The 27,432-nt window shown below is 38.6% G+C and overlaps 2 protein-coding genes and 1 non-coding gene across 7 annotated transcripts in view; 1 reads left to right on the plus strand and 2 right to left on the minus strand.

The window, feature by feature from the left end:
• DIS3L (DIS3 like exosome 3'-5' exoribonuclease) overlaps positions 1–5,114 on the plus strand; it is a 30,682-nt gene extending 25,568 nt beyond the window's left edge. For all 3 annotated transcript variants that reach the window (XM_032766075.2, XM_075069731.1, XM_032766076.2), the window contains 3 exons: positions 2,875–3,020; positions 4,552–4,726; positions 4,809–5,114. In XM_032766075.2, the coding sequence (XP_032621966.1) occupies positions 2,875–3,020; positions 4,552–4,726; positions 4,809–5,114 (627 nt within the window). The remainder of the gene's footprint in view (positions 1–2,874; positions 3,021–4,551; positions 4,727–4,808) is intronic.
• Positions 5,115–6,576: 1,462 nt separating this feature from the next.
• Positions 6,577–27,432, minus strand: part of TIPIN (TIMELESS interacting protein) — a 24,779-nt gene continuing 3,923 nt past the window's right edge. The window contains exons 3-8 of one of the 3 annotated variants that reach the window (XM_075069732.1): positions 23,095–23,188; positions 21,413–21,488; positions 18,905–19,027; positions 17,051–17,118; positions 11,411–11,610; positions 6,577–7,140 (exon numbers count right to left, since the gene is read on the minus strand). In XM_075069732.1, the coding sequence (XP_074925833.1) occupies positions 6,980–7,140; positions 11,411–11,610; positions 17,051–17,118; positions 18,905–19,027; positions 21,413–21,488; positions 23,095–23,188 (722 nt within the window). In that variant the 3' untranslated portion in view covers positions 6,577–6,979. Of the gene's footprint in view, positions 7,141–11,410; positions 11,615–17,050; positions 17,119–18,904; positions 19,028–21,412; positions 21,489–23,094; positions 23,189–27,432 lie in introns of all 3 variants that reach the window. The other 2 variants (XM_032766077.2, XM_032766078.2) reach the window with 2 other exon arrangements.
• LOC116816673 (small Cajal body-specific RNA 14) lies at positions 14,890–15,025 on the minus strand. The gene has a single exon (XR_004371782.1).

Consider the following 27,432-nt stretch of genomic DNA (forward strand, 5'->3'; position numbering starts at 1 on the left):
TGCTAAAAATTAATGACTGTTATTTTAAGAAGGTTAACAATACTTCAGTTTCTTTGAGGCATCTCTGAGTTCTTCCATTTCCTTCTCTAATGTTTTTCAGACCTGAAAAACCCTCATTCTCCAAATTTTAGTGATTTTTTTCACTTAAGTTTTGATGTTCAAAAATGTACAGCTTGATTCTGAGACTATGTAGCTATCTTCAACCTTTGGATAAAAATTTGGGAATTAACCTTCCAAATCTTTTGGTGTTCCTGCTAGAACTACGTGCTTGACTTTTTTTTTCATTTGAAAATAAAAGATTTTGCCAGTTCATGGCCTGACTTGGGTCAGGCAAGTTCTGCTGATGTAAGTAAATTTTCCTGTATTGAGTTTTTAATAGAGCAGCTGACAAATCTGTAAATCTGTAGGGACAGAGTTTGATAAGATCTTCAAGAGACAAAAGTAATTTAGGTTTAAAGAGTAGCTGGACTTGCATCACTTATGAAAAGGGAGGGTCAGAGAGAATAAATCATAGATGTTAGCTACACTTTTTGCTTTGGACATCTTGCAGAGGCAGACTCTCCCTCTCTCTGGGACAGGAAGCCCCTTCTACCTCTGCAAAGACTGTGTCATCAGCAGGGCCTGCAGCAGAAGCTAGCTAAAAGTAGCCTAAGGGCTGATCTTCACAGTGGGGTAATGCTCACCAGCAGTGTGTGATTTCTGAAGTTCACTAACGTGCAGTAATTGATCCCTGTGTGCACTAAATGTTCCCTAACATGCTTTAATGTGTTAAAAAAAAAAAAAAAAAAAAAAAGAGCTTGCTGGAGCTGCCTAGTGGACCAGTTACCCTGAAGACAGCCTTCTGTACTTAGCTTCTGCTCCAGCTGTACTGGCCTAGTCCACCTGTTAATTCTTCCCATCCCTTGCTCATAATGGAGGAAATAATGGGAGTAGAGTTCATGATAGTGGCTTCTCTCTGCAAACAGAAAGGAAAAGGATCTGAAATGGATTTCCCCACTCCAGATAAACTATCATAAATTTTTTTTTTAAAGCTGTGATGTGAGAGAAGGGGCCTGGTCCACACTACAAAGTTAGGTCAATGACCTAGGTGTGCGTGTGTCTACACTTAAATTTGTACCACTGATGGAAGTGCCCCATTACAGCAATGCAGTACTGCCACCTCTGCAAGCAGCATCGATCCATGATCGATGTACTGAGACTGATGCAGTGGGAGTGCATGGAGACAGTTGCACACTGAGAAGTTGACTCCTGGCTCCCAGTCACTCGTGCATAACTCATTTCTGACCCACATGCATTGCTAAAAGTTCCCAAAAGACAGTGTGTTGGATGGTGGTGGGTTGTACTCTGGGATACCTAACCATTGAGCACTGCCCTATATGTCAACACAAGCACTCCTGGTGAGTACATGCAGCGCCAGTGTAAGGAGCCAAGTATGCCTGCACAGAAGCCATATACTAACTGGTGGTTTTATGCCTACATAACTTGCATTGACCAAAGTTTGTAGCGTAGGCATGACATTAGGGCTGGTCTACACTGGGAACTTCTAGTGGCATAACTACATCTCTCGTGGATGTGAAAAATCCACGCCCGAGATGTGTAACCCCCAGCGTAGACAGTGCTAGGTGGATGAAAGAATTCTTCCATCAGCCTAGCTCCTGTCTCTTGGGGAGGTGGGTTAACTGTTGCGACGAGAACCCCTCCTTTTGCTGTAGTGTGTGTGTGTCTATGCTTAAGTGCGACAGTGGCAAAGATGCAGTGCTCCAAGTGTAGATGAGCCCTAAATTGAGCTTTACTGTTGGAGAACCAAAAGAGGCCTGATGGTGTTGCAATAAAGAGAGAAGGTGGGTGAGGTAATAACTTTTATCGGACCATTTTCTGTTGGTGAAAGACGCAAGCTTGTGAGCTTACACAGAGCTCTTCTTCAGGTCTGGGAAAGGTGCTCAGTGTCATACTGAAATAAAAGATGGCACAGATAAGGAATTAACATGTAAGAGACCATTCAAGGTGAAGTGGGTAGGACAAAAGTGGGTTAGTTGGTTACAGATTGTTGTAATAAGCCGTAAATCCAGTGTCTTTATTATGTCCCTGGTTTTTGGTGTATAGTAGAATTATGAATTTAAGTTCTCAGGCTCATCTTTTGAAGGTGTTGGGCAGGTTTCCTTTGAGGACTGAGAGGTCAGATATGGAATGACCATTTTGTGAAAAGTGTTTGCCCATAGGAGATCGGCTGTTTTTTTTGTCTTTTATCATTTTTGTGTGTCAGTTCATTTGAGAATGTAGTTAGTGTTTCACCCACATAGTTGTTGGGGCATTTAATGCACTGGATGAGGTATGCGTAGGATCCATGGGCGTGAAGGGTGTTATAGGAGGGTATTGATCAGTATACCTGTGGATATATGGCTGCAGGTTTTGCATATGTTACTGTAGGGGCTGGGGCTGCGGCTGCTTTCGGTTGGTTAACACTCCATTTATTTAAGTTTCTATAAGAGACATTATTAAATACAGACTGCTCAGCTCTGTACAAGATGATATTACAACATTTCAGAAGTACTTCATAATGCGTTTGCACTGTAAATGATAGTCTGTTAACTTTTGCAAAGCTGTCTGTCTTAAGGTATTTAGTCTTTGAATACTGTTCTTTCTTTAAGATAACTGCAACAGAAAGAAAGGTATGAAAATTATAAAAGTGAAGAGTTTGACCAGTTTTCTTCTAGGAGTTATAAGTAAGATGTCCTTGAAGGTGTATTTTTGTAAAAATTAAATTAAATAAATAAGTGGAATGACCTTTCTAGAGACTTAAAATTACTGAAGTTAAATAAGCTTCTTCTGGAACATTTTATTTTAACATCTTTCTATGGGGCACTCTTCTGACAGGCTGCACAACGTGCCCAGAAACAGTCTACGGAGCTTTTTCAGTGTATGTATTTCAAAGACAAAGTCTCTGAAACAGATGAGCGCTGTACAGCAGATGGTGTTATTTACTCCATTCGAACAAATGGGGTACTTGTTTTTGTACCAAGGTAAGTCAGGGCTTGCAGTTGGTAAAGAAATAAGATATAGCAAAGTGTGTTCCTGCTGCATTTATGAAAATGTGTGGTTCTTGAGAGAGGCAGCAGTAGCTGACTGCAGCGTAATTTGTTGTTGGAAGATGGCTCAGTTTTTAACTTTTTTTTTTAAATAATTTAGGCCCAATGACTTTCTAGCCCTTGACTTTAAAAACCATAAAAGTTCCTAAAAGGAAGAAAAAGGGGATGATATATACACTGTGTTTATCTATTTTGAATTCTTAATTTCTGACCTTAAATGACTGGTTTTAGCCCAGCTTCCTTTTAATTGAAATTTGTGTCCCTACCAGACACTTTAATTTTCAATAACAAAATAAATTTGGTCTACTTAGAACTAAGTAAGTGTTTTTTATAGTAGAAATTGGCTAGTTACCTGAAAAAAGGACACCTCTGTTCCCTGGAGGAAGAAGTTTAAAACTGTGCGTTTGCCAGCTGCCTCTACTTTGCACTGGATTAATTTCCCCCCATTATTTAACATAAGGGGCATTCAGATTTTGCAGGTAGAGGGCTAGGGTTGATACCAGCTGTACCCTATTTTTCTTATTTTAATAGCATCCCATCTGTGTCTGAGAATAAAAGGGGGGGTGACGGGGAGAGTGAGTAGATGTGGCAACACTATGGGTTGGGAACATTTATGGCTCAGCTTTCATGGCCAAACAGATGGGGTAGCAGCACCCAGAGGAATTGCTTCCATGATGCTAACATAATTATAGATCCGAGTTTCTGTAAGTGATGGTACTTTAGCATCATGTGCTGGGGAGATACCAGCTAAGGAGCTCTCTTGCATGACACAATTTTAATCTTGAATTTCTGATCTTTGAAATTAGTCTTTAAAATAGCTTCTTATTCTACTAAATGTGTTATGCACATGGTATAACAGACTATACTGAACGGAATGAGTTGGGAAAAGCAGCTGGCTCCGTGCAGAGGTTGGACAGCCCTACCTTTCACAAGGAGAGATTTCTCCAGTCCCCAAATATCAGGGAAGGGCAGCTTGTGCTGCTAACATAGCAGGGCCACCCTGCTTTCTATTGATTTATGCTTCTGATTAGCATCTTGAGAAGTGTCTGAGTTGGGTAGTGAGGTGGACTTTAGCACTGGTTAAATAGAGGGGAGTTATGCAGAATAACTATGGAATATCATGATTGTTTTACTTCTTTGTTCTTCTTCTTCCCAACTGCCTGCTCTTTCTATTTAGATTGTAATTTTTTGACAAAGGGCTCTCTTCATGACTGACACTTAGCATACTGTCATTGCTTGATAAATAACTTCCCTTAAACTCACTGTCAATATACCTGAAATGATAGGGGGCATTATGATCAAGATACAATACGTTCCTATTCTGTAGTATTATTTATATAGATTTAATCCTTCCTCCTGCTGGGTGTGGGGATGGTTTAAAATCACTAAAATTGTTGATAGTTCTTAATGGTACCATAATATTGTTTCTCAAAATACATTTGTATTTTCACTTGGCATCTTGTAGGTATGGTATTAAAGGTGCTGCATATCTGAAAAACAAGGAGGGTTTGGTCATCTCCTGTCAGTCTGATGGCAGTTGTGTATGGACACCTGGTTCTCTTCAGCATTTTCAGAACAGAATTACTTCCACAACAGTTGCTGGAGAATCTGTTACATTTAGTCTGTTTGACCATATAACAGTAAGTCTTAATAAATTCACTAAGGGATGCACCAGAGCACAAATGAGGGGGAAAATAACATTGTGTACTTTTTGTTTCTAAGGTAAAAATATCTGTGCAGAGTTCACGCTGCCATCCTGACACCATCAAGCTTGAAATAATTAGCAACAGACCTTACAAGAATATAGCCACAGAGCTTTACCAGAAGAATTCCCACGTATTGAAAGCTGACTTAGTAAAAGAAGTAACTAGATCTGCTGAGGAAGCTCAACTTGCCCAAGAAAAAAAAAATGTTGAAGTAATTCAGGAAGAATATCAGCAATATTGCCAAACAAAGGGAGTTAGCTTGTACCAACTGTTTGAGGAAATTAGGGACTTAGCTCTACTAGATGTATCAGCTGGTAACTGAGCATGAACTAGTATTTGGCGCTGCTCTACTTAAGCAGCTTTGCACAATTTTAAATCTTGTTAGCTGATAAATCGTTTTTAATGTTTTCTGCTTTTGCTAATTTGAACTATAGCTCAACTAAAATTTAACACTGATTTTTAGAATGAAACAGGCCGAGCAGATTTAAGATGTTTTATACATGGTTAACTACTGTATTCTCACTGAAAGACTAAAGATTGTATTGTGATAAACTACTTAAGATGTCTTTTTTTAAAAAAAAATCTGATCTTGATAAAAAAAGGTGACTGGACATTGTTTTTTATAAACTAGATTTATAGAGAATCTAAATACATTTGCATAACCATTACTGCACTGATGTAAGCCAGAACACCAGTAATCTTGCCCCTTAAGTTTTTATCAAATTAATTCAATTTTAAATACTTTAATTCTACAGCTCTCTTTACATTAAACCAGAATGAAGCAGTTCAGCTCCACCCTTTATATGCTTGCTACACAAAGTGCACTTTAAAAAACAAGGCTGCCTAAAATTACATCACACTTCCAGGCCTTATTCCGAAGTTATCAAGATAATTATAGGTGGTTTTCACTGGCCTAGTTTTAACCTGATTACTGGAACCTCTGGGGCTAGTTATAACATACTAATGGAAGGGAGATTGTAGGAGAACCTTGCTTCCACTATCAAAATTAATATGAAGCTAAATGTAATGTTTGACTTCAATGAAGCATGAAAGGATTGTTACCTGAAGAAAATTTTCTTTGGGGAGGCATTCAAAGGCAGAAAAGAAAGTTTAAATATCTAATTCCTACAGAGTCCATTTCACTTCAGCTTTCCTGTATTAGTATACTACCACAACTCAAAAAAACCTATTCTAACTTGATTTTCAATCAAGTTTTTTGAGCTTTTAGTGCTTACTCCCTTCCCTAAAAGAAAAATTAAATTGAGTTTATATCGCCTGACCTTGTCCCTTTAACAGAAGCAACGTCCCATAAAAGAGAGGAATAAATACATAGCACTTGTTGTAGGAGGCAAAAAATCCTATAAAAAGATAACCAGAATTATCAGATGATTTGTTGATGAATGGCTAAGTCCACTATCAGGTACCACAGAACATTAACAATTATACATCTGAAGCTACTTAATTTCCTGTCATGTGATTTTTCTCATGACTTAAGCAACATCAATGAGTAAAATATGTTTAGAGGACATTTGATTGACAAATTTGTGCCATAGAGAATTTGTGTGGGCCATCAATGATATGCAGAGAGTATTTTTCAAATTTGGTTTCCAAAATTTAATAACTTTCAAGGTGCTGTATAAAATAATTTACTAAAATAAGCATTTCATAACATGAAGTATTGTTACAAAATGCTACAGAACAGTTAAGACAGGGTGAATGTTCATACTAAGCAAGACGTTCCTGATACTGAACCATCACTTATGTTCTATTAAAAAAACAAAAAAAACAGGATGTAAAAAACTTTATACGAACTCAGGCTTTCAAGACCCACGTAAGTTAAGCTTCAGGAATGTCAATCGTAAAAAATAGTCACTTCATAGTATAGTTCCAAGAAATTAATGTCTGCTTTCACTGATACCTTTTGACACTGTGAAAAAAGCTAGTTTAAAAAACAGTTGAAATGTAGAATAGTTATGTTCCTTTCCTGAATTAAGGTGTTGAAAACAGCTACTAAAGCTGATATCTGCTTTTTTACACAGGGAAACTGATTAATTTTGTCCAGTTACATAGATGTCATGAATAAGATTTCCATAGAATGTCCAAGGGTAGGGGGGAAGAGAAGTCAATGACACTTGAGCATATTAAGATATCTGGGTCCTTCTAAAACATTGTATCCAGACAGAAAGGTTATTTGATTTCTTCTGCACATTTAAGTTGTATATCTTTGTCCACAGCTTCCATGTCAGCAACTTTAGCTTCAGCAGCTTGAATTTCTACTACTGCCAGGTCATCTGGATCCTGAGCCTCAATTGTTTTAAACTTTTCATTTGGCTGGGTGGCAGACAGATCTATTAAAAAACCAAAACATTACTGCCTAGGATATCCAAGTACTACAGTTTCATTTACCATCTGCAATTTAATTGCTCAGGCTCACACCTCTGAGCCACCCTCCCCAAGGATTTGAAATTTGTGACCAGCAAAGATAATTGTGCACAGGTTTTTGTTGGGAGATGGATAAAGATGCAGCAATCAACTTCTTTTCTACATTTTAGAAAAAGAGAGCTATCAGTTATACCTAAGGTAGAAGTCTAGTTGCAGGTAGTAAAACAGGGATCAGCAACCTTTGGCCCATGGCCTGCCAGGGTAAACCCCCCCAGTGGGGTGGGCCAGTTTGTTTACCTGCCGCATCTGCAGGTTCATCCAATCGCAGCTCCCACTGGCCGCGGTTCACCACTCCAGGCCAATGGAGGCTGCGGGAAGTGGCATGGGCCAAGGGATGTGCTGGCCACATCAACAATTAAGTAGTATTAGGGGAAAATTGACTGATGCCACAGAAAAAGCCCTTAGCTATACAAACCGGGCATTTTATGGAAAAGGCAATGTAAGTTCTTGACTCAAAAGCTTACCGGGATTCAAGAGCAACATATTCTTCCACCAACTAAAAACTATTAGCAAAAGGTAGCTATGCACACTAATGAAATGTATGCTACTTCTATTACAAAAAGACCTCTGATACACCAAGGTCTGAAGTTATTCAAATATATCTGGAAGTAGCAGACTTGCCTAAGAGAACAACATGGATCAAGGTATAGAAGAACTTTTGAGATTGAAAAGCGGCAAAACTCCAGGGGCAGTAAATCGATCTAACTTAAGCAAATTTATGTAACTGAAGTCGATGTAGTTAGATCCACTTACCACAGTGGCTACACTGCGCTGTGTCAATGGCAGAGTGTCTCCCCATTGACTTCCCTTACACTTCTCAGGGAGGTGGTATACACAAAATCAATGAGAGAGTGCTCTTCCATCAATCTAACATGTTTTCACCACACTTGCTAAAATTGACACTCGCTGCATCGATTGCAGCAGTGCCGATCTATCGGTAAGTGTGGACATGCCTCAGGACTTGATGGCTTATTTAAGGAGGTATTAGAGGGTCTTTTGAGAGGTACCTTCAGTACCATTCTACTAATTAGGGGAGGAACCTACGAAAGCAGCAAAAGTTATTGCTCTCCCTAATGTTGGAAAAGGCTTCACTGTATGCAGCATCACAACAGAGATTTTAGCGAATGTACTACCGGGGAATTGAGGTTCATGCTCAGTTTATTTAAACTCCAATCGTGCTGGATTTACTAAGGATAGACAACTGTCAAACAGTATTCAAAGACTACTTGGAATCTATAATGCCAGATGAAAAAAAAAGATCCATTTCTTTTATCATCATTTATTGTAAAGAAAGTTTGATCGATAAGTAGAATTTTCTGCTTCAAGTCTTGTCCCATATGTACATTAGCTTCAAGTCCCTTAAATGGATAACTGCTCTTTCTAACAAGGCAGGATACCTATTGTCTCCTTTACTCTTTGCCTAAGACATGGTGCCTTTTGCACAGAGGATACAGACCAATGAATCTCACAGGAATAAAACTTCTAGGAACACACAAGAAAATTGCTTCATACATACATGTAGTTTAACTAAACATTTCCCTAAAATTTAGTATCTAAAGAAATCCATGATTTTGGAAAAGCATCTGGATTTAAACTAAGTTATATCAGATCTGAAACGCTAGCTATAAATTTGCCAGATGGTGAGGTCTCATTCCTCCAGAAAACATTTGGGTACAAACTGACAAATTCTATGAGATACCTGGGAATTCAAATCTCAAACAATCCAGAAGAGCTCTATAATTTAAATATCAAACCTCTACTTCAGCAAATGATGCAGAAAGTATGCAATTTCTTGGTTGGGAACATTTTGCCAATGATATCTTTCTTATTTCAAGATCTTTCTGTAATAATCCCAGATAAAACCCTAGCAGGAATACAGAGGATGACAGAATTTATGTGAAAAAAGAAAAGATCAAGACTGAGTGCACATACTTTGTACAGACCAGAAATATTCTATGTTACTATCAAGCCAGCCAGATCAAAGCAGTACTGGAGTGGGGGTACTATAACCCAGGCAAACACTGGGCCTTTACACTGCCACAATTTTCTTGTTCAATAAACACTGCTAGCTACCATGGATTAATACAAAATAATCACACTTTCCAGAAATTTATACACATCCTTTAGCAAAGGATGCTCTATGGGTTGGGCTAGAACTAGAGAAAAAATTATTTTCTCTTGCTAATGACATCTGTTGCAAATAATCCAGATCTTAACCCAAATTGCAAACCACAGTGATTTGAAAACTGGGAAAGTCACAGAATACAAACAGTTGACTAGCTATTAAGCAAAAAAAATTATTGAGATAAAACTAACTAACTGGCACACACTCCTATGGCAAGGGTTCTCAACGTTTTTCTTACTGAGCCCCTCCCTCCCATGCTATAAAAACTCCACAGCCCAGCTGTTTTTCTGTATATAAAAGCCAGGGCTGGCATTAGGAGGTATCAAGGAGGGCAACTGCCCAGGGCCACACGGGGCACCACAAAGCTAAGCTGTTCTGGCTTTGGCACCTGGTGGTGGGGCTTGGGGCCCCAGGTTGTAGTCCCATGTGGCAGGGCTTCAGTTTTCTTCCCTGGGCCTCAGAAAATCTAATGCTAGTCATGCTTGGTGGACCCCCTGAAACCTGCTTGCGGCCCTCAGGGGCCCTGGACCTCTGGTTGAGAACCACTGTCCTATGGTACCAGTACTTTCAAGTTAAGCATTATGTTTCTCAACTTTCTGGGAAAGCTGTTTTATAGACAGCTAACTTTAATAGAAACAATGGCATCTGGACCAAAAAAAATATAAACTAATTTACATCACCTTTTCAGACAACTTTCCTAATAAAGAAAAAAAAATGTCCATATGACATGCTGGGAATGGATCTGTATAGACGAATCACATCAAAGGAATGGGGTCTGATCTACAAAAAAGGACCAGCAACCTCAGTCTGTAGCATGATAAGAAAAATTATTTGAGATACTGTTTCAGTGGCACCCTCACACCCATCAGGTTAATATATGGATAAATTCTGGAGAAATTGTGATGAAAGATTTTTATGCACAGCTGGGGGCCATATCCAGCGAGAGAGTACTGGGATGCAATTTGTAACCAAATATCACAAACAACTGGATATTTATTACCAATTTATCCTTTGATAACCATCCTGGGGCTTCTTAGTGGAAATGGTCACACACAAGAAAATGAAGAATTATCTTATCTACTACTAGTAGGCTCTTGATAACCTCCAACATGGAGAAGGGAGGGCAAAATAGTTAACTCTAGAGGAATGTTTTAAAAATGTGGGAGATGGTTGTTATAGGAAAATGATACCGAGCAAAACAGACAGAGGATAGATATTTGGTTACCACTCAAAGTATAGTCATTGGGAGAACAAGCACACCTGTCCAATTTTTTTAATATTAACATTTGATAGACATACTTTATTTGTTAAATGTGTAATGAGAGATTTTCACCCCATCTGATAAAAATCACTAGAATGAGTGTCAAGATACTCATTCTAACATGGTAATGCCCTGTTACAGATCACTAGATCTCTATCTATTACTGTATAATGTTTCTCTAAGCAAAAGTTCATTGTTGTAATGGTTGATGTATAGTCTCCAATAATTACATAGCTAGAATCTGTAAACTGTTAGAACTTCCTAAAGAAAAGAAGAAAACTTAGCTCCAAAGAGGCTTTTTGAGCCTGCCACTGTCTAAGAGCAAGTTAGAGGCAAGAATACTGAATCTGCCTCTAATGTGTATCCATTACATCATAAATTAACCTCTCTCCTGTATCAAGAAGAACCACATTATTCACATTATCTTTAGAACCATGAAGACTAGAAACTCTCCTCTCCAATATGAAAGCTTAACTGACAGATAAACTCCTCCCCAAGGAAAGTTATCTGTGTGGTTTTCTGAATGGTTAATCTTAACTGCAATACAGTGAAAGCTCCCAGCTATGCACAGATAAAGGTTAAATTCTGGAAAATAGAGAAATCTCAATTATCAGTTAAGTGTCTACTGCTCCATACAACCACAACCCCCTAGAAAATTAGCTGCTTTTTTAAATGTAATCTTAAAGCATGTCCTGTTCTCTTCTTTCGTTTGATGGTGTGGGCTTTGAGATTTTTAAGCTATGAACTTTACTTGTCAGCATTTAAACTGCAAAATTCTGTTACTATTTACCATTTTCTTGTGACTGACTGTTAAATTGCATCTTTGCCTGCCTTCTTTCCAAGGCTAGTTGCCAGTTCCTCTCAATTCTTCGCTGTTGCTCCTCTGTTAGGGCAGCACTTGAGTGAGAATCAAATTCTTCCTTCACGTTTTCAGAAAAGGGGTCTAATTCTTCTTCAGGAGACATTTTGAGCCCATTATTTCCCCCTCTACTACCTGTATAAAAAGGCACAAGTAAAAACCATCAGCACTTTTGAAGCCAAAGCTTTACTATTAGTGAAACCAAAAGTTTCAATGTAGATCTAAGATTGTAAAAACATGTTAGAAAGTACATTTTAAAAATGTAAAGACTATATTGGTAGCTAGACATAAATCACTGGTTTAAATTGAGGCTAGATGGTGGCGCTCTGATTTCTATGAACTCTGTATTCTTTATCCCTGGAATACTAACAGTGTTGACCACCACAAAATAGACCATATTAATAATAATAATAAAAAAAAATTATGAATGCACAGGGTTTTTGTGGGTTGTAGGGTTTTCTGTTTTTAGCTGCACCAGTGTCCATACATTGTGCTTGAAGGTTTGAGGCGAATAAGAGGTAGGAGAGTTGTCTTCACATACAGTCTTGCAGTGCTGCAGCTGTGCTGCTGAAGCACATTAGTGAACATGTTATGCAACAGGAGAGCTTCTCCCATTGGCACAGTTAATCCACCGCACTGAGAAGTGGTAGCTATGTGAACAAGAGAAGCTCTCCAACCAACAAAGTGCTATCTACACTGGGGGAGGGGGAAAGGGGATGTCGGTATAACTATGTCACTCAGGGGTTTAGATTTTTATACCAATATAAGTCTATAATGTAGACCCTGACCAAAGCAAAAACGCATTAAATCCTTGTTAGAGCTGACTGATTCTCTGATGCTGGGAATCAACAGGACACATGTTCAAATACATCTGTTAATTTAGCTGTCTTTAAAATGCATGAACAGTCACTCTTTAGAACTCCTCATTATGTAGCTACAAATAGGGAATACATATCACCATGACTGCCATATTTTACAATATGCAAAATGGAGGTAGAGAAATTGAGTGACTTGCCCAGGTGCACAGAGAAGTGCCCCAAAGCAGTGAGATGGCAGAAAATGTTTTTTAATAGAATTTTCAAGCTGACTTCAGCCAAGAAATTGCTCAAATTTTTCAGCTAGTTCTGAAAATTCTCTATGAAACATCTCTTTGAAATCTGAGAACTGGTCTACACTAGGAAAAACACCATCCTGGCCACTATGGATGTGGAAGCCCTCTACACCAACATTCCACACAAAGATGGACTACAAGCCATCAGGAATAGTATCCCCGATAATATCACGGCAAACCTGATGGCTGAACTTTGTGACTTTGTCCTTACCCACAACTATTTCACATTTGGGGACTATATATACCTTCAAGTCAGCAGCACTGCTATGGGTACCCGCATGGCCCCACAGTATGCCAATATTTTTATGGCTGACTTAGAACAACACTTCCTTAGCTCTTGTTCCCTAATGCCCCTACTCTACTTGTGCTACATTGATGACATCATCATCATCTGAACCCATGGAGAAGCCCTCGAAGAATTCCACCATGATTTTAACAATTTCCATCCCAGCATCAACCTCAGCCTAGACCAATCCACACAAGCAGTCCATTTCCTAGACACTACTGTGCTAATAGGCGATGGTCACACAACCACCACCCTATATTGGAAACCCACTGACCACTATACTTACCTACATGCCTCCAGCTTTCATCCAGGACACTCCACACGATCCATTGTCTACAGCCAAGCTCTAAGATACAACCGCATTTGCTCCAATCCCCCAGAGACACACCTACAAGATCTCCATCAAGCATTCTTAAAACTACAATACCCACCTGCTGAAGTGAAAAAACAGATTGACAGAGCCAGAAGAGTACCCACAAGTCACCTACTACAGGACAGCGCCACACAGAAAACAACAGAACACCACTAGACATCACCTTCAGCCCCGCATCTAAGAACTCTCCAGGTGCACTATCATAATCTACAACCTATCCTGAAAGATTATCCCTCACTCTCCACAATCCTAGGAGACATGACTATCCTGTGTTTACGACTACCCCCAACTCTGAGACCAAGTACTGACCAGCAACCACATCACCATACCAACCATAAACAACTAAGTTCCGAAACCAATCCTGTTGGCTAACAGGAAGGCCCTGTGTTGATGCCAACCGGTCACAGTATCATTCAATGACACCATCATAAAGGACCAATCACATCACCAGGCCATCAGGGGGTCCATCACTGCACATCTATCAACTTGTGATATAATGTCATCATGTGCCACGCAATGCCTCTGCCATATATCATTGCAACCCGACAGTCTCACGCAACAGAATAAAATGAACACAATCTGATATCAGGCAATCATATACATTCAAAAAACACAGGGGAGATACACTAACCCTCTCTAAAAAACGTCAGTGACAGACTTGAAGGTGACAATTTTTACAACAAAAAAAACTTCAAAAACAGACTCCAAAGAGAGACTGCTGAACTTGAATTAATATGCAAATTAGATACAATTAACTTAGGTTTGAACAGAGACTGGGAATGGTTAGGCCATTCACTAATTGAATCTGTTTCCCCATGTTAAGTATCCTCACACCTTCTACGGTCATCTTCATTATCACTTTAAAAGTTTTTTTTTCCTCCTGCTGATGATAGCTCAGCTCAATTGATTGGTCTTTTACAGTTGGTATGGCTACTTCCACCTTTTCATGTTCTCTGTGTGTATAAATATCTTCATGCTGTATGTTCCAGTCTATGCATCTGATGAAGTGGACTGTAGCCCACGAAAGCTTATGCTCAAATAAATTTGTTAGTCTATAAGGTGCCACAAGTACTCCTGTTCTTTTTACTAGGAAATTAGGTCAGTATATTTACGTCACTCAGGGGTGTGAAAAATTCAGATACCTGAGTAATGCGGTTAAATTGTCTTCATACCCAATGTAGAGAGTGCTAGGTCGACAAGAGAATTCTCCCGTTGATCTAGCTACCACTGCTCAGGGAAGTGGATTACCAACGCTGTTGGGAGATCCCCTCCTGTTGGTATAGGTAGTAGTGCAGCCGTGCCCTGAGGCATCTATCACAGAGGTATAACTGCAAGTGCCATTAGTCTTAATCTCTCTCTCAAGACAGCTGAATCTTGATTTTATGAATGCCAATTTTACCAACAACCAGTAATAACTATTTTTCCCGGATACAGAGGGGGGGGGGGGGAATAAGTTCTTGTGAAAAAAGTCAACATCCCTGCACATTCTGACACCTTGAGCGCACTGAAAACTGCTTGGCATTGGTTTGAAGGACAAGAAAATGATGCAGTGCAGCATACCTACTGTAATTTTGAGTTGTTCAATTTTATTAACCCATGTTATAGTAGAACACCAATTTTAGAAACTGATTTTAAAAACTAGTGTATGGAGCCATCGCACAGAAAGTCTGATAACTTGACAGACTCTGTCGGCAGGAACCATATGTTTTAATGTATGTGGCTGCCTAGGATTGCATTGTATTACTAACAAATACAATCAACAGCAAATACAGCCACATTTATGTAGTTGCACTAACGTCTGACACAGGGTTTGAACTCATGTCTCCTGCATGTCTCACAAAATATTTACTCACAAAGCTAGTTAGCTTTTTCTCAGCACTATTTTTCATGGCACTGAGTCACCTGAAAGCATGAACACTGTCATTCACACATTGTCCTATGATCTTTTTTTTTCAGAAACACTGCAATGAAAGCGTGAGTGTTACAAAACACTGTCCGTACATTAACATGTGCGTTCTCTAAAGCTTTTCTGCATTTAATGACAAAATGGTCTATGGACATGTTTTTTGTATCTATGCTATTCAGTAAGATACACTGTTACCTCGATATAACGCCACCCGATATAACACGGTAAAGCAGTGCTCTGGGGTGGCGCGGCTGCGCACTTTGGAGGATCAAAGCAAGTTCAATATAACACAGTTTCACCTATAACACGGTAAGATTTTTTGGCTCCCAAAGACACTGTTATATCGAGGTAGAGGTGTACCTCATATTTGTACAAGATCAATTAAAATGGATAAAATAAGCCTCACTATTTTTTCTAGTATTAACTCTTGTGCTTATCGTTTGTATTTTTTGGCTTTACATGCCAAAGTTGTTCCATTGTCACACAGAGCAGAAGTTACACAATATTAATATATCCTTCCCAAAATAAAGTAGCTCAACTGAACTATGATAAGGATTTGTCCCAGTAACAATATCTCCCTCTTCAGGCTGACTCACTGTGGGACAATAAGGAGGCCAGAAGACAAAAAAATACCCAACATCAAAAGGAACAAGAGGAGGAAGAGGACTGCAACCTTCTGTGGACACGGTGATTTATTTATTGTGTAGCTCCAAGACATCATCTAGACTGGAGATTTGCCCAGATTATAGTCACTGGTATAGAGGCAACAGTGCCTAATCACTAATCCAGTCAGGTCTCCATAGTAACTAACACCTGGTCTATGTAATTTAGATCTGCTGAAGAAAGTTCACAGCACAGTCTAAAGAGATTTTATCCACAATGAAACAAGCAGACAGGAAAGGTGGTAATATTTCACTAGTTCTGCCCCAGAATGATCATAGAGAAAAAAAGGGAAAGATTTCTTACTGCTTGCTCACCATAAGCAATGAAGACCCAAGGGAGAACTGTGGTCTGTTACTTCTCTCTAGTGTTACAATTTCTTTCACAACACTAACTGAATTCAACTCATTTTTCATGCAAGGGAAACATTTTTCCACAGACTAGTAATAAAACTGCTTTCTGGTTCATCTGAAGCACTATCTGATTATACAAAGAACTGCTGCATTAGCCACTTCAAAATTCACTATTGCCATTAAAAAAAAAAAAAGTATGATCTTGAGATAGTGGAAAGAGTTAAAAGGAGTAGTAAGTATACAGACAGCTAAATACAGTAGTGGCAGCAGACACCAATAAGTATTTTTAACAAGAAAACAATCATCATATAGACTGACTGCTCTGTTAAAATGGGAAACTTATACAGACATATATCACTTGATGTACCTAATGAACCTTCTATTTCCTATCAATCACAGACTAGTAAACTGCAACAGCACTTCAATTCTGCACCTCTACAGGTGAAGTGGAACCCTAATGTTAATTTTATGTGAAAATAGAAAGTTTCTTGAAGGCTCTAACAATTCAAACATTGTTGATGTCCTGCTTTTGGGTTAACTTATCATCAACTACCTATTTTCCAGCTGAGAATGGACAATATAGGATGTTGAAAAACTTCTTTACTGAAAGCTACTCATGTCTAAAGATATATGTAGCCTGATCAGGATGTAGAGGATAGACTTAAATTTGATCAAAGAAAATTTAGCATAATTCTATAAGTCTTCTACAGAGGCATGTTATTAAAAGAGAGGACCAGATAATTCTAGGAGGTTTTCCCCCCATACTAGGATGCAGATGTGTTATTTTTCCATTGTACCTTCCTTATTTTTTCATTGACTGAGAAAGTTGAGAACAAGTAAACGTTTAAATAAACTACTGGAACGGGCTGCAGAAAAGCATACATGCCTTCATTACTTGTAAAATCTTCATGTAAAATTGGAAGATCAAGTCTAATTCGCTTTAAGCAGGTCTGAAATGAGAAGAGATGCTATTTATTACAGATTAATGTTTTCACCAAAACATCTTTGCACTATTTCACAGTAAAACAATAGTTACATAAAGCTTAATGTAAAACCTGAAACTTCACTGGTAAACTTATATACAACTGAGAATACAGGATGTAATCACAGGGCTTCCTGCCACCACACCAGGCATGCACACCTTTACTAACATTTCAATCACTGATGTCCTGCATAGTCCAGAAGGAAGAAAACCACATTGGGGCGCTACGGAAAAGAAAATCAGCTATATGGCATGCTTCCTTCCATTTACTCACCTTTCTCACACATACATCAGAATGGAAGAGAAGCTCAACTTGGCAGTATGCCTCCCTCTCCCACCAAAAAATGTTAGTATAACATGGAGGTTAATACTGTATTAATTCCTACAGCACTTGGTCTTCCCCTGCCTTTCCCCAAACCCAAGATGCTGCAGAGTGCAACAATGGACTGGCAGTAAATAGCAGCATAATTACTGGTCTTGCCATACTGATGCAGCTTGAAGCAAGTACTGTGGAGCCTCTGGCTTCCACTTCTTTTTTTGGCTCACTCTTAACCAATTCCACTATGCTACACCCTTGTCAAAACTTGAGAGATTTTGAATTATTTTGTTCCCCTCCATATACTCTTGTGGTAGAAGAGAAGGTTAAGAGCCTTTGTATACATTAGACCAGGTCAGATAAAATTTAACACTTATTTGATAAAATGAGTCAGCTTTAGCAATATTACCTGACTGTCTCCAACAGCCAGGCTAAGAGAGAAATTGAAGCACATTTTACTTTTAGCCAATAGCAGAGGAAAGTAGACAGATTGTTCACTCTCGCCTCTTTTGTTAAGCTAGCCTGTCGTTAAGAGGTTGTCATCCGCACTGGGAGTTATTGTGGCTAATCATGACCTTTTGAGTACATCCACACTGCAACTGTTGGTGCGATTCTGCTCAGGTAGACATACCCACGCTAGCTTTGATTGGGCTAGCACACTAAGGTCATGTCTTCCGTACGTCAGCATAAAGCCACTGCTGTTAGTATATTGCTTGTGCATGTGTATACTTGGTCCTGCACATACTCACCATGAGTGCTTCTATCTATGCATGGTGTGATGCACCATGGGTAGACATCCCAGTGTACAACTCACCACTGTCCAGCAATTTGTCTTTGGGACATTTTGGAAATGCACTGTAGGACAGAAATGAGTCAGGCAGGGGTGACTGGGAGCAAGGGGATGAGGTATCATCTCTTTCTGGGTGATGGTTAAGTGTTTAACTTGATGCTAACCTGATTTCACCCTTTTTCCCCCTCCCAGGAAGATTGGTGCCTTTCTTCACAGTTCCTTACAACTCTTCTTCTCTATTTGGACTGAAACTTTGTGCTGTTAGACGTTTTTTTTTCTGGATTCCCCATCTTCCCTTAAGTGCAGGAAGCAGCACATCTACTAAACACTCTGCTGCAGATGTAAATGTAAAAATAAATTCCAGCATTCCAAAATAACTTACTTTGGTAATAAAGGCTGTACCTCCATGTTCTTTGAAATAGTGTGTTTCGAATGAAAGGTAATTTATAATGCACTCCTAAATAATTTATTCAACATTGATTGAGACTGTTACTTCAATTAAACGAACATGTGCATTTAATTTAATGAATTATTTAAGAGAGCACTATAACTTGTCTTCCTTCTTGCACAGTATTATCCTCCCAAACTCTGCCTTTTGTACAATATGGTATTTGTAACAAAACAGAAAAGGACATGACTAGCACTCACTTGAACTTCCTTTTTATTTCCCAAATACTCTACTCTCTCAATGAAATCATCAAACTGCAGCTTCGGAAACAGCCTATGAGCCCAGTGTTCCATGTGTCTTAAAAGTGTCTTCAAGTCCTCTGTCTGGAACATAAATAAAAGACATGCAATTCCAACAGTTGGATAGATCTGCAGATTTTAGAATGAAAAACACTGTCAAAGACACTGGTAGTGTTCGGTTTTTGCAAGGCTGAAAGTCTCCTGGAAACCGAACAGGTAAGTGTATCAGGTGATCTTACACTGAACTAGATAAGTTCATGATTGCTATTATGGGCTATTACAAAAGAGCGTAGCCAATCTATAATAAGAATGGTGATCGGCATTCAGATACACATCAGCACAGACTTTAAAAGCAGCTTTTCAGAAACCTATAAACTGAAAATTAAGTATTTTTGTAAACAAAAGCTCTTAAGCAGAACAGAAAAACAAACAAGTGGTGAAAGATTCATTGTCACAATTGTGACAATCAGAGTCCAGACACACCAAACAGAGAACAGAAGGTTTAAAAACCCCAACAAAAGCGGATGAAGCAACTGACTGCATACTATATTATTGTACTATGCAAGTGAATTGAGTAAAGTCCTAGAAGAGCTCGCAATGTTCTGAACTTGATGATCATGAGGTATGTAGATTCTGGTTATGAAATACACACACACACCCCTAAATGTGAAGTATTATATATCACCAGCACCTCACAGTAGGAAGGGGCACTTCCCAAGGCTGGTAACCTAGTATTTACACAAAACGGGCTTCAAGTAATGACCCATTGTCCAGCCAAGAAGAGGCAATGGTAGACTACTGGGGCTAATGGAAAGATAGAGACATCCTGGGTCTCAAGACAAGAGAGGATTTTTTCCACACTCTAAATAAATATGTATCACCACAGACTGATGGAAAAGTATTTTAAAAGCAGGCTTGCAATTGAGATTTTCTTCCAGGAACTAAGAGACAGTCATTTGGCCAGTGATGTCAGTGAAATGCTGGATTCTCCCTATGGCTAGGGCTACATTGGGAAACTCTTCAAAAGCAATCAGTAACTTGTATTACAAAAGCATAAAGCCTAAGGTTGCATCTTTTTTATTATATAAGTTACACAGTAATGTTTACTCTCTCTTCCTATTTCGTCTTTGAATCTGTGGCTTTTCTATTAAATATTTTACTCCAAGGAAACTGTTTCCCCCAAAGTCAACTGATAACTGAGGGGCTAGATTCATGCCTTCAGGGGTGATGAACCAGAGGGGAACAATCAGAGGTCTGGTATTTAAGAACTCAGGGAGGATGGATTTGGGGAGACTTGGGAACAGAAGGGCTGTTGGCGTCATCCTGCAAGAAGTAACTAGGCTGGTAGAAGCCAGGGTGAGACTTTGTGCTTGTGAGCAGGTGGCTCGTGTCAGGGATCTGAGCCATAGTAGCACAGCATCAAGGGACCCAAGGTTATAGGGCAGGTGATAACAGAACCCCTAACTAGTGGGTAATCCCTAAAACATCACAAAAATAGTGTAACATTATCAGTGAAATAAGTACAAGAATTAAATATATTTATATTATTTAAATCATCCCATTCTTGCAAATGTTTCACATCAGATCCTTATTTTTCCCCAAGTCCTTTTCACGCTACTGCTGCTGTGATACAAAGGGAATTTAAAATGACCTCAGACAGCTTTACCCCAAATGCTTTTCCCACCACTTCAAGTGGAGGATCATGTGCAAGGGGAGACCATAGCACACCGCACTTCAGCTGATCTTCTACAATAGAACATTCCAACTCAGTGTCATTTAGAATGGCTCCCAAAAAAGCTAAGTACATGCAATGTTGTAGCTGAGATTTTACAAAGTCAAGGAATTTGGTGGTTCCCATTGCAATCATAGCAGTCCACACACATAGTATGTTCCATTCTAATCACGTTAATTTATTTTTTAAGGTTAAAATTAAATTACAGCTGTTGTGGGAATGATAACTGAATTTCCTGATACTTTCCTAAGTTTTGTATGTGTAAAACAAACCACAATGTTATTAAGGTAAGTCATCAAACTATTCAAAAACACTAACAATATTTGTTGAGGACAGAATAAGCAGTCTTATTACCTTCCCAAAGTTTAAGAACAATCATTCTGTGGGCACATTAAAAAGAAAAATCACACATTAAAAGTTCCAGCAGAATGGATCTAATTTGGAAAGTTAACTAGAAATGGTTTAAAGTCAGAATGCATTTTTCCGATCACATTTTTTCAATTGATATAGCTTAATATGAATGAAAAAGCCCTATCAAGATGCATTTCAAATAGCGTTAGCTGGTCCTATTTTAGTCTAGGGTGAAGTCTTTATTCATTTTTAGAAGGTAATGTTTGATTTAGTTCTAGAATTATACTTCACTCCTCCCAATTACTGCCCCCCGACCCCCAAAAGTTAACCTTTCATCTAAACTATATTCCTAAGAAACAGGATAAGAATTGTTCAATATTTGTTACCTCATGTCCTTTACCCTTAAATTTTGCATTATCAAATACATGTCGCAAGGCTGGAAGTCCTCTCTCTGAAATTAACCTGTGAATATGAAAAATGTCCTGAGTTAATATGGTTTTCAAATATGTTTTTTTGTTTGTTTTTGTTTGTTTGTTTTTAACAGTTATTCAACTAGAAATTCTAAAGCTTACTATTTGTGATATTTTTATTAGGGCTGTCGATTAATTACAGTTAACTCATGTGATTAACTAAAAATATTAATCGCGATTAATCAGTTTTAATCACGTTGTGAATAAATTTCAATGGTATTCTAATGCTTAACAGTGAGATTAATCGCCCTGTTAAACAATAGAATACCAAATGAAATTTATTAAATATTTGTGGATGTTTTTCTACATTTTCAAATATATTGATTTTAACACAGAATACAAAGTGTACTGTACTCACTTCATATTATTTTTATTACAAATATTTGCACTGTAAAAACGATAAACAAAAGAAACTATATTTCAATTCACTTCATACAAGTACTGTAGTGCAATCTTTATCGTGAAGCGCAACTTACAAATATAGATTTTTTTTGTTACATAACTGCACTCAAAAACAGAACAATGTAAAACTTTAGAGCCTACAAGTCCACTCAGTCCTACTTTTTGTTCAGCCAATCGCTAAGAGAAACAAGTTTGTTTACATTTATGGGAGATAATGCTGCCTGCTTCTTATTTACAATGTCACCTGCAAGTGAGAACGGACATTCGCATGGCACTTTTGTAGCCGGCATTGCATATTTACATGAGATATGGTAAACATTCATATGCCTCAATCAGGATCAGGGCCAAATTGTACAGTGCCTAATACAAGCACATAATAAGAAACAGTCCCAGCCCTAACAATTTACTGTCTATGTGGAAGAGAGAGGACTGTCAGTGCTAGGATACAGATAATCAAAAGGTTAATATTGAATGCTTACAAGACACCAAAGTATGATATCCTAGAATAACATTTAGTATATTTAAAAGACATCTTCACAATATTGGGATTCAGCCCTGTTTACTTTTCCATTTAAAAATAAGAGTTTTGCATGCAGAAGGAAATAATTTTCTACTCCTTAACAATGCTGCCTAACACCTATAAATATAATCTCAAGAGCAAGAGTTCATATATCTATAAAAATCATATTTCACTGCACTTCACAAGACTGTGGATAACACCCAGAAAAGGTCAACAGTCTGAAGTCTCATTTTGAAGGATTTCCCAGTTAAAAAAAAAAAAGAAAAAGAAAAAAAAAAAAAAGTCAGAAGAAATGTTCCTGAGGCAGGCTGAAATCTGAAGTAATCTGAAGGACAGACAAAAGATATTATACAGAAGAAAATGCACTCTCATATACAGCACTTTACCCATAAAATAGTTTTCATGTCCCAAAGCGCTTACAATAAAAGTATGACTTAGGATAACAGCACTATAAAAGGTAAGTGAAGAACAAAAGGATCAGGTACATTTGGCAGCAATAAGCTCAGTATATTCATCTCTAACATTCACAACCTAAAACTTGGTAATGACCAAGTGGGTAATGTGGAAACAGATAAACACCCTAAATCAATGTCTACCAGGCAGCCACACGAAGATTTTTTTTTTTTCCAAACACTGAAATCATCACCAGTACATAGGAACATTGTGCAACAAATACCTTTGAGCATCTAATTTAGGTAGTGGCCTTTTAACTGCTTTCTGTGTAGACACAGTAGAATCCTTCGTTTGGGATGGTTTATTTCCATCTTGCTCTGACAAATAGAACACAACATACTATAAATCTATAATGCAAGCGATACCAACTATCATTACTCAAATTAATGTTTTACATCTTTATGTTCTACTTATACACCTCTACCCCGATATAAGGCAGTCCTCGGGAGCCAAAAAATCTCACTGTGTTATAGGTGAGGCCGTGTTATATCAGGGCAGAGAGAGGAACCACTCCCCACCTCAGCTCACCTCCACCTCCTCCCTGAGCTTATCACCGCCGCTTCGATTATTCCTCCCTTCTAGGCTTGCCGCGCCAATCAGCTGTTTGGCCTGGCAAGCCGTGGGGGCAGGGGGGGGAACGGAGTGGCGGCATGCTCCGGGGAGGAGGTGGAGATGAGCTGGAGTGGTTCCTCTGTGCCCCTGGTTGCTGCGGCCCTCCTCGGGGCCCCCCGCCCCAGCTAATCTCCGTTCCGCCTCCTCCCACAAGCACGCTGCAGCTCCGCTTCTCCCCCCTCCGTCCCAGGCTTGCCCTGCCAAACAGCTGATTGGCAAGGCAAGCCTGAGAGGAAGAAGTGGAGCTGCGGCATGCTCGTGGGAGGCGGAGCGGAGGTGAGCTGGGGCAAAGGAGCCCCAGGGAAGGCTGCAGCAAGTAACGGGCGGGCACAGAGGAACCACTTGCAGTAACACAAATTCAGATATAACGAAGTAAAGCAGCCCCGTCCCCCGGAGCACTGCTTTAACAGGGGGAAGGGATAGCTCAGTGGTTTGAGCACTGGCCTGCTAAACCCAGGGTTGTGAGTTCAATCCTTGAGGAGGCCTCTTAGGGGTCTGGGGCAAAATCAGTACTTGGTCCTGCTAGTGAGGGCAGGGGGCTAGACTCAATGACCTTTTAAGTCCTTCCAGCTCTAGGAGATAGGTGTATCTCCAATTATTATTATTATATTGTTATATCCAAATTCACATTATATCAGACCACATAATATCAGAGTAGAGGTGTACCTCACTGGCTCTACCAGTTGCCAGTTTATTTCTGAATGTTTACAGTGCATTTTCTGTACATGTTCTCTCCTTCCCTTCCCCCCGCCAATGTTTTTTATAAAGTGTTTAAAAAGAAAAAGGAATATTCTTGATATCTTAAAAGAGTGATCTTTTCTGGAAAATAATAAAACTATTTCACATCTTAATGAAAAGCTCTATTTTTAAAATTTGTACCTTAGTTTGTTAATTAGTGTAACCGACAATACATTGTGTGTGCTTTAACAGCAAAACACAAGGCTATAAATTATAATTATGGTGTCAGGAGTCCTTCAGGATTTTTTTTGGGGGGAGAGGGAGGGAGTAGGGGAAGAGAGGAGGAGTTAGCTCCAACAACAAAATAAGGGTAACTAGACTAAGGCACATGTGTGCTTAACTTTACACAATGCATAAGTGCTCTCAGGATAAAGCCAAGTGAAGCTGGTATCTAGTTAGGAAGGCAAAACTTTCTCAAGTGCCCTAAGCCAATGATATTCAAACATTTTTCATTTATGGACCTGTAACAAATTTCAAATGGCCATGCCACTTAAATTTTACAGTTATAGTAGAATAACCAACAAAGCAATACTTTTTAACAGTATTCTTGTTTTGGAGTCAACAGGAGACTTCTCAGATGATTACAAAAACCAGGCAAATTAATTTATTGATAATTGTCACTCCCACACACTTTTTAAAAACTATACAAAAAGAAAAAAAGGCTCACGCATAACTAATCCCATGAGGTGAAAAATCAACTGGGAGATACTATATCAGCAGATTTTTAAAAATCCTTAGGAGTTTGCTAAATGGGTGTATTGCATTAGCTAGACAGAAGAGAAGAAAAGTACACAGAGACATTGTAAAGATAAGTCTCTTTTTGACAGTCCTGATATAACAACAGACCTGACAGCCACTGCCAGTTATGAAAGACAGATTTATGGGAATCAAAAAACAAAACAGCAGAACCCAGTGAAATATGGAAATAATATTACTGGGATAACCCTGTAGGATATGACTAAGACCGATTGCTTAATGAGATCCAAAAAGGCAGACCTATGAACAAAAACCCACTGATTTCAACAGGACTCTTTGTGGTCCCGGGATCTATCCTTACAGTTCTCATCACAAGACTAGGGTCAATGTTAATCAGATTTATTACAGTAATACCTAAGGGCCAACCAAGAACAATGCCCCATTATTGTAAGCACTGTACAATCTGTATACAAATTCTTATACTACATGCTTTATTCTCTGAAGTTCTGAAAATTCAAGAGTTAGGAAACTCATTTTCACATATCAACGTTAGTGTACTTATCCAAACCAATCTATTCCTGATCAATAAGTGTTCTACTTTTATAATAAAAAAGATGTAAACCAAGAATCAAGGAATGCATACGTAAAATCTAATATTTGAGAAATTGAAGTTTAAAATTACTGATACTCAAAGTATACCATCTTTTTATATAACAACTATCTAGTCAACTTATTTGGCTATCAGATATTCAAGTCTTCAAATTTTTAAACTAAGAATAAACAAGCTACCATAGTGAGTCAGATCATGGTCCATCTTGCCCAGTACCCTGTCTCTGACAGTGGCCCATACCAGAGCCTCAGGGGGCAATTATGGATCGATCCACCGATCTTCTGCTCTTGGCTTCTCATGGTCAGAGGTTTAGGGTTGTCCCAAAAACGGGGTTGGATCCCTGACCCCTGGGAATAATAGTCATTGATGGATCTATTCCTGATTAACTTATACAGTTCTCTTTTTTTAAACTCAATTATACTTTTGGCCATACAATATCCCACAGCAACAAGTCCCAAAGATTATTTGTGTGAAAAAGTACTTCCTCTTGTTTAATAGGCAGCAGGTTTAATACAATTTCTTAAACGGTAAACAAAACTTCTCTATTCACTTTTTCAAAATCATGAATGGAGTGATAAGCCTCTAACATATCCCCATCCTTACTCATCTCTTTATTAATCTGAACAGCCCACAATCATCTTTGTTGCCCTTCTCTGACCTTTTCTAGTTCCACTGTATCCTTTTTGAGATGGGGCAACTAGAATTGGATGATATTCAAGATGTGGGTACACCACAGATTTATATAGTGGCATTATGATATTGTTTTATTTTCTGTTTCCTAATAGTTTCTAACATACTGTTAGCCTTTTTGACCATTGCTGGGTACGGAGCACAAGTTTTCAGAGAAATATCCATGGTGACTCCAAGATCTCTTTTTTGGGTGCTAATAGCTAATTTAGAATCCACCATTGTATATGTACAGTTGGGATTATTTTTTCAAATGTCCTTTACTTTGCACTTAACATAGAATTTTATCTGCCATTTTGTTTGTCGTCACCTAGTTTTGTGAGATTCCCCTCGTAATGCCTCGCACTCTGCTTTGGATTTAACTATCCTGATTCATTTTGTATCATCTGCAAGCTTTGCAACTTCCCTGTTCACCCCCTTAAAATTAAAATATATCCTGAAACACTGGATATGGATTTAAAAAAATTCTATTATTATTACAACCTGTTATGCGTAGCATCTTTATTCAGCCAAACGTTACAACTCCTGTTCCATTCAAAATAAGTCACACTTTACCAGTAATAAAATACTTTCACACACTGTAATGTGAAGCAAGTGGGGTTCAATGACTATTTTGTTTCAGTGTTGTAGTATTCATTCCTTTTAATTGACATTACAAGAATATATATTTTTCAGAATAAAAAAAAAGTATATTGAAAGACCTATTTTGTTTTACAGATATTTTGATGAGGAGTGTACAATATAGAAAATGTTTCCTTCCCCGGCAAGGTTTATCATGCACAATCAGGTTCAATTTTAATTTATAGAAGCAGAAGAAAAAAAAATTTCCAATCAATTTTAGATAACTAGAATTTTATAAACCAGTTTAACAGAGTATGAAACTAACATAAGTCAGTTTCATAGTATTTCAGTATAGACTCATAGACTTTAAGGTCAGAAGGGACCATTATGATCATCCAGTCTGACCTCCTGCACAATGCAGGCCACAGAATCTCACCCACCCACTCCTGTAACAAACCCCCTAACCTATGTCTGAGTTACTGAAGTCCTCAAATTGTGGTTTGAAGACCTCAAGCTGCAGAGAATCCTCCAGCAAGTGACTCGTGCCCCATGCTGCAGAGGAAGGCAAAAAACCTCCAAGGCCTCTGCCAATCTGCCCTGGAGGAAAATTCCTTCCCGACCCCAAATACGGCAATCAGTTAAACTCTGAGCATGTGG

The sequence above is a fragment of the Chelonoidis abingdonii genome, chromosome 9 (genome assembly GCF_003597395.2).
Source record: "Chelonoidis abingdonii isolate Lonesome George chromosome 9, CheloAbing_2.0, whole genome shotgun sequence".
NCBI lineage: Eukaryota > Metazoa > Chordata > Testudines > Testudinidae > Chelonoidis > Chelonoidis abingdonii.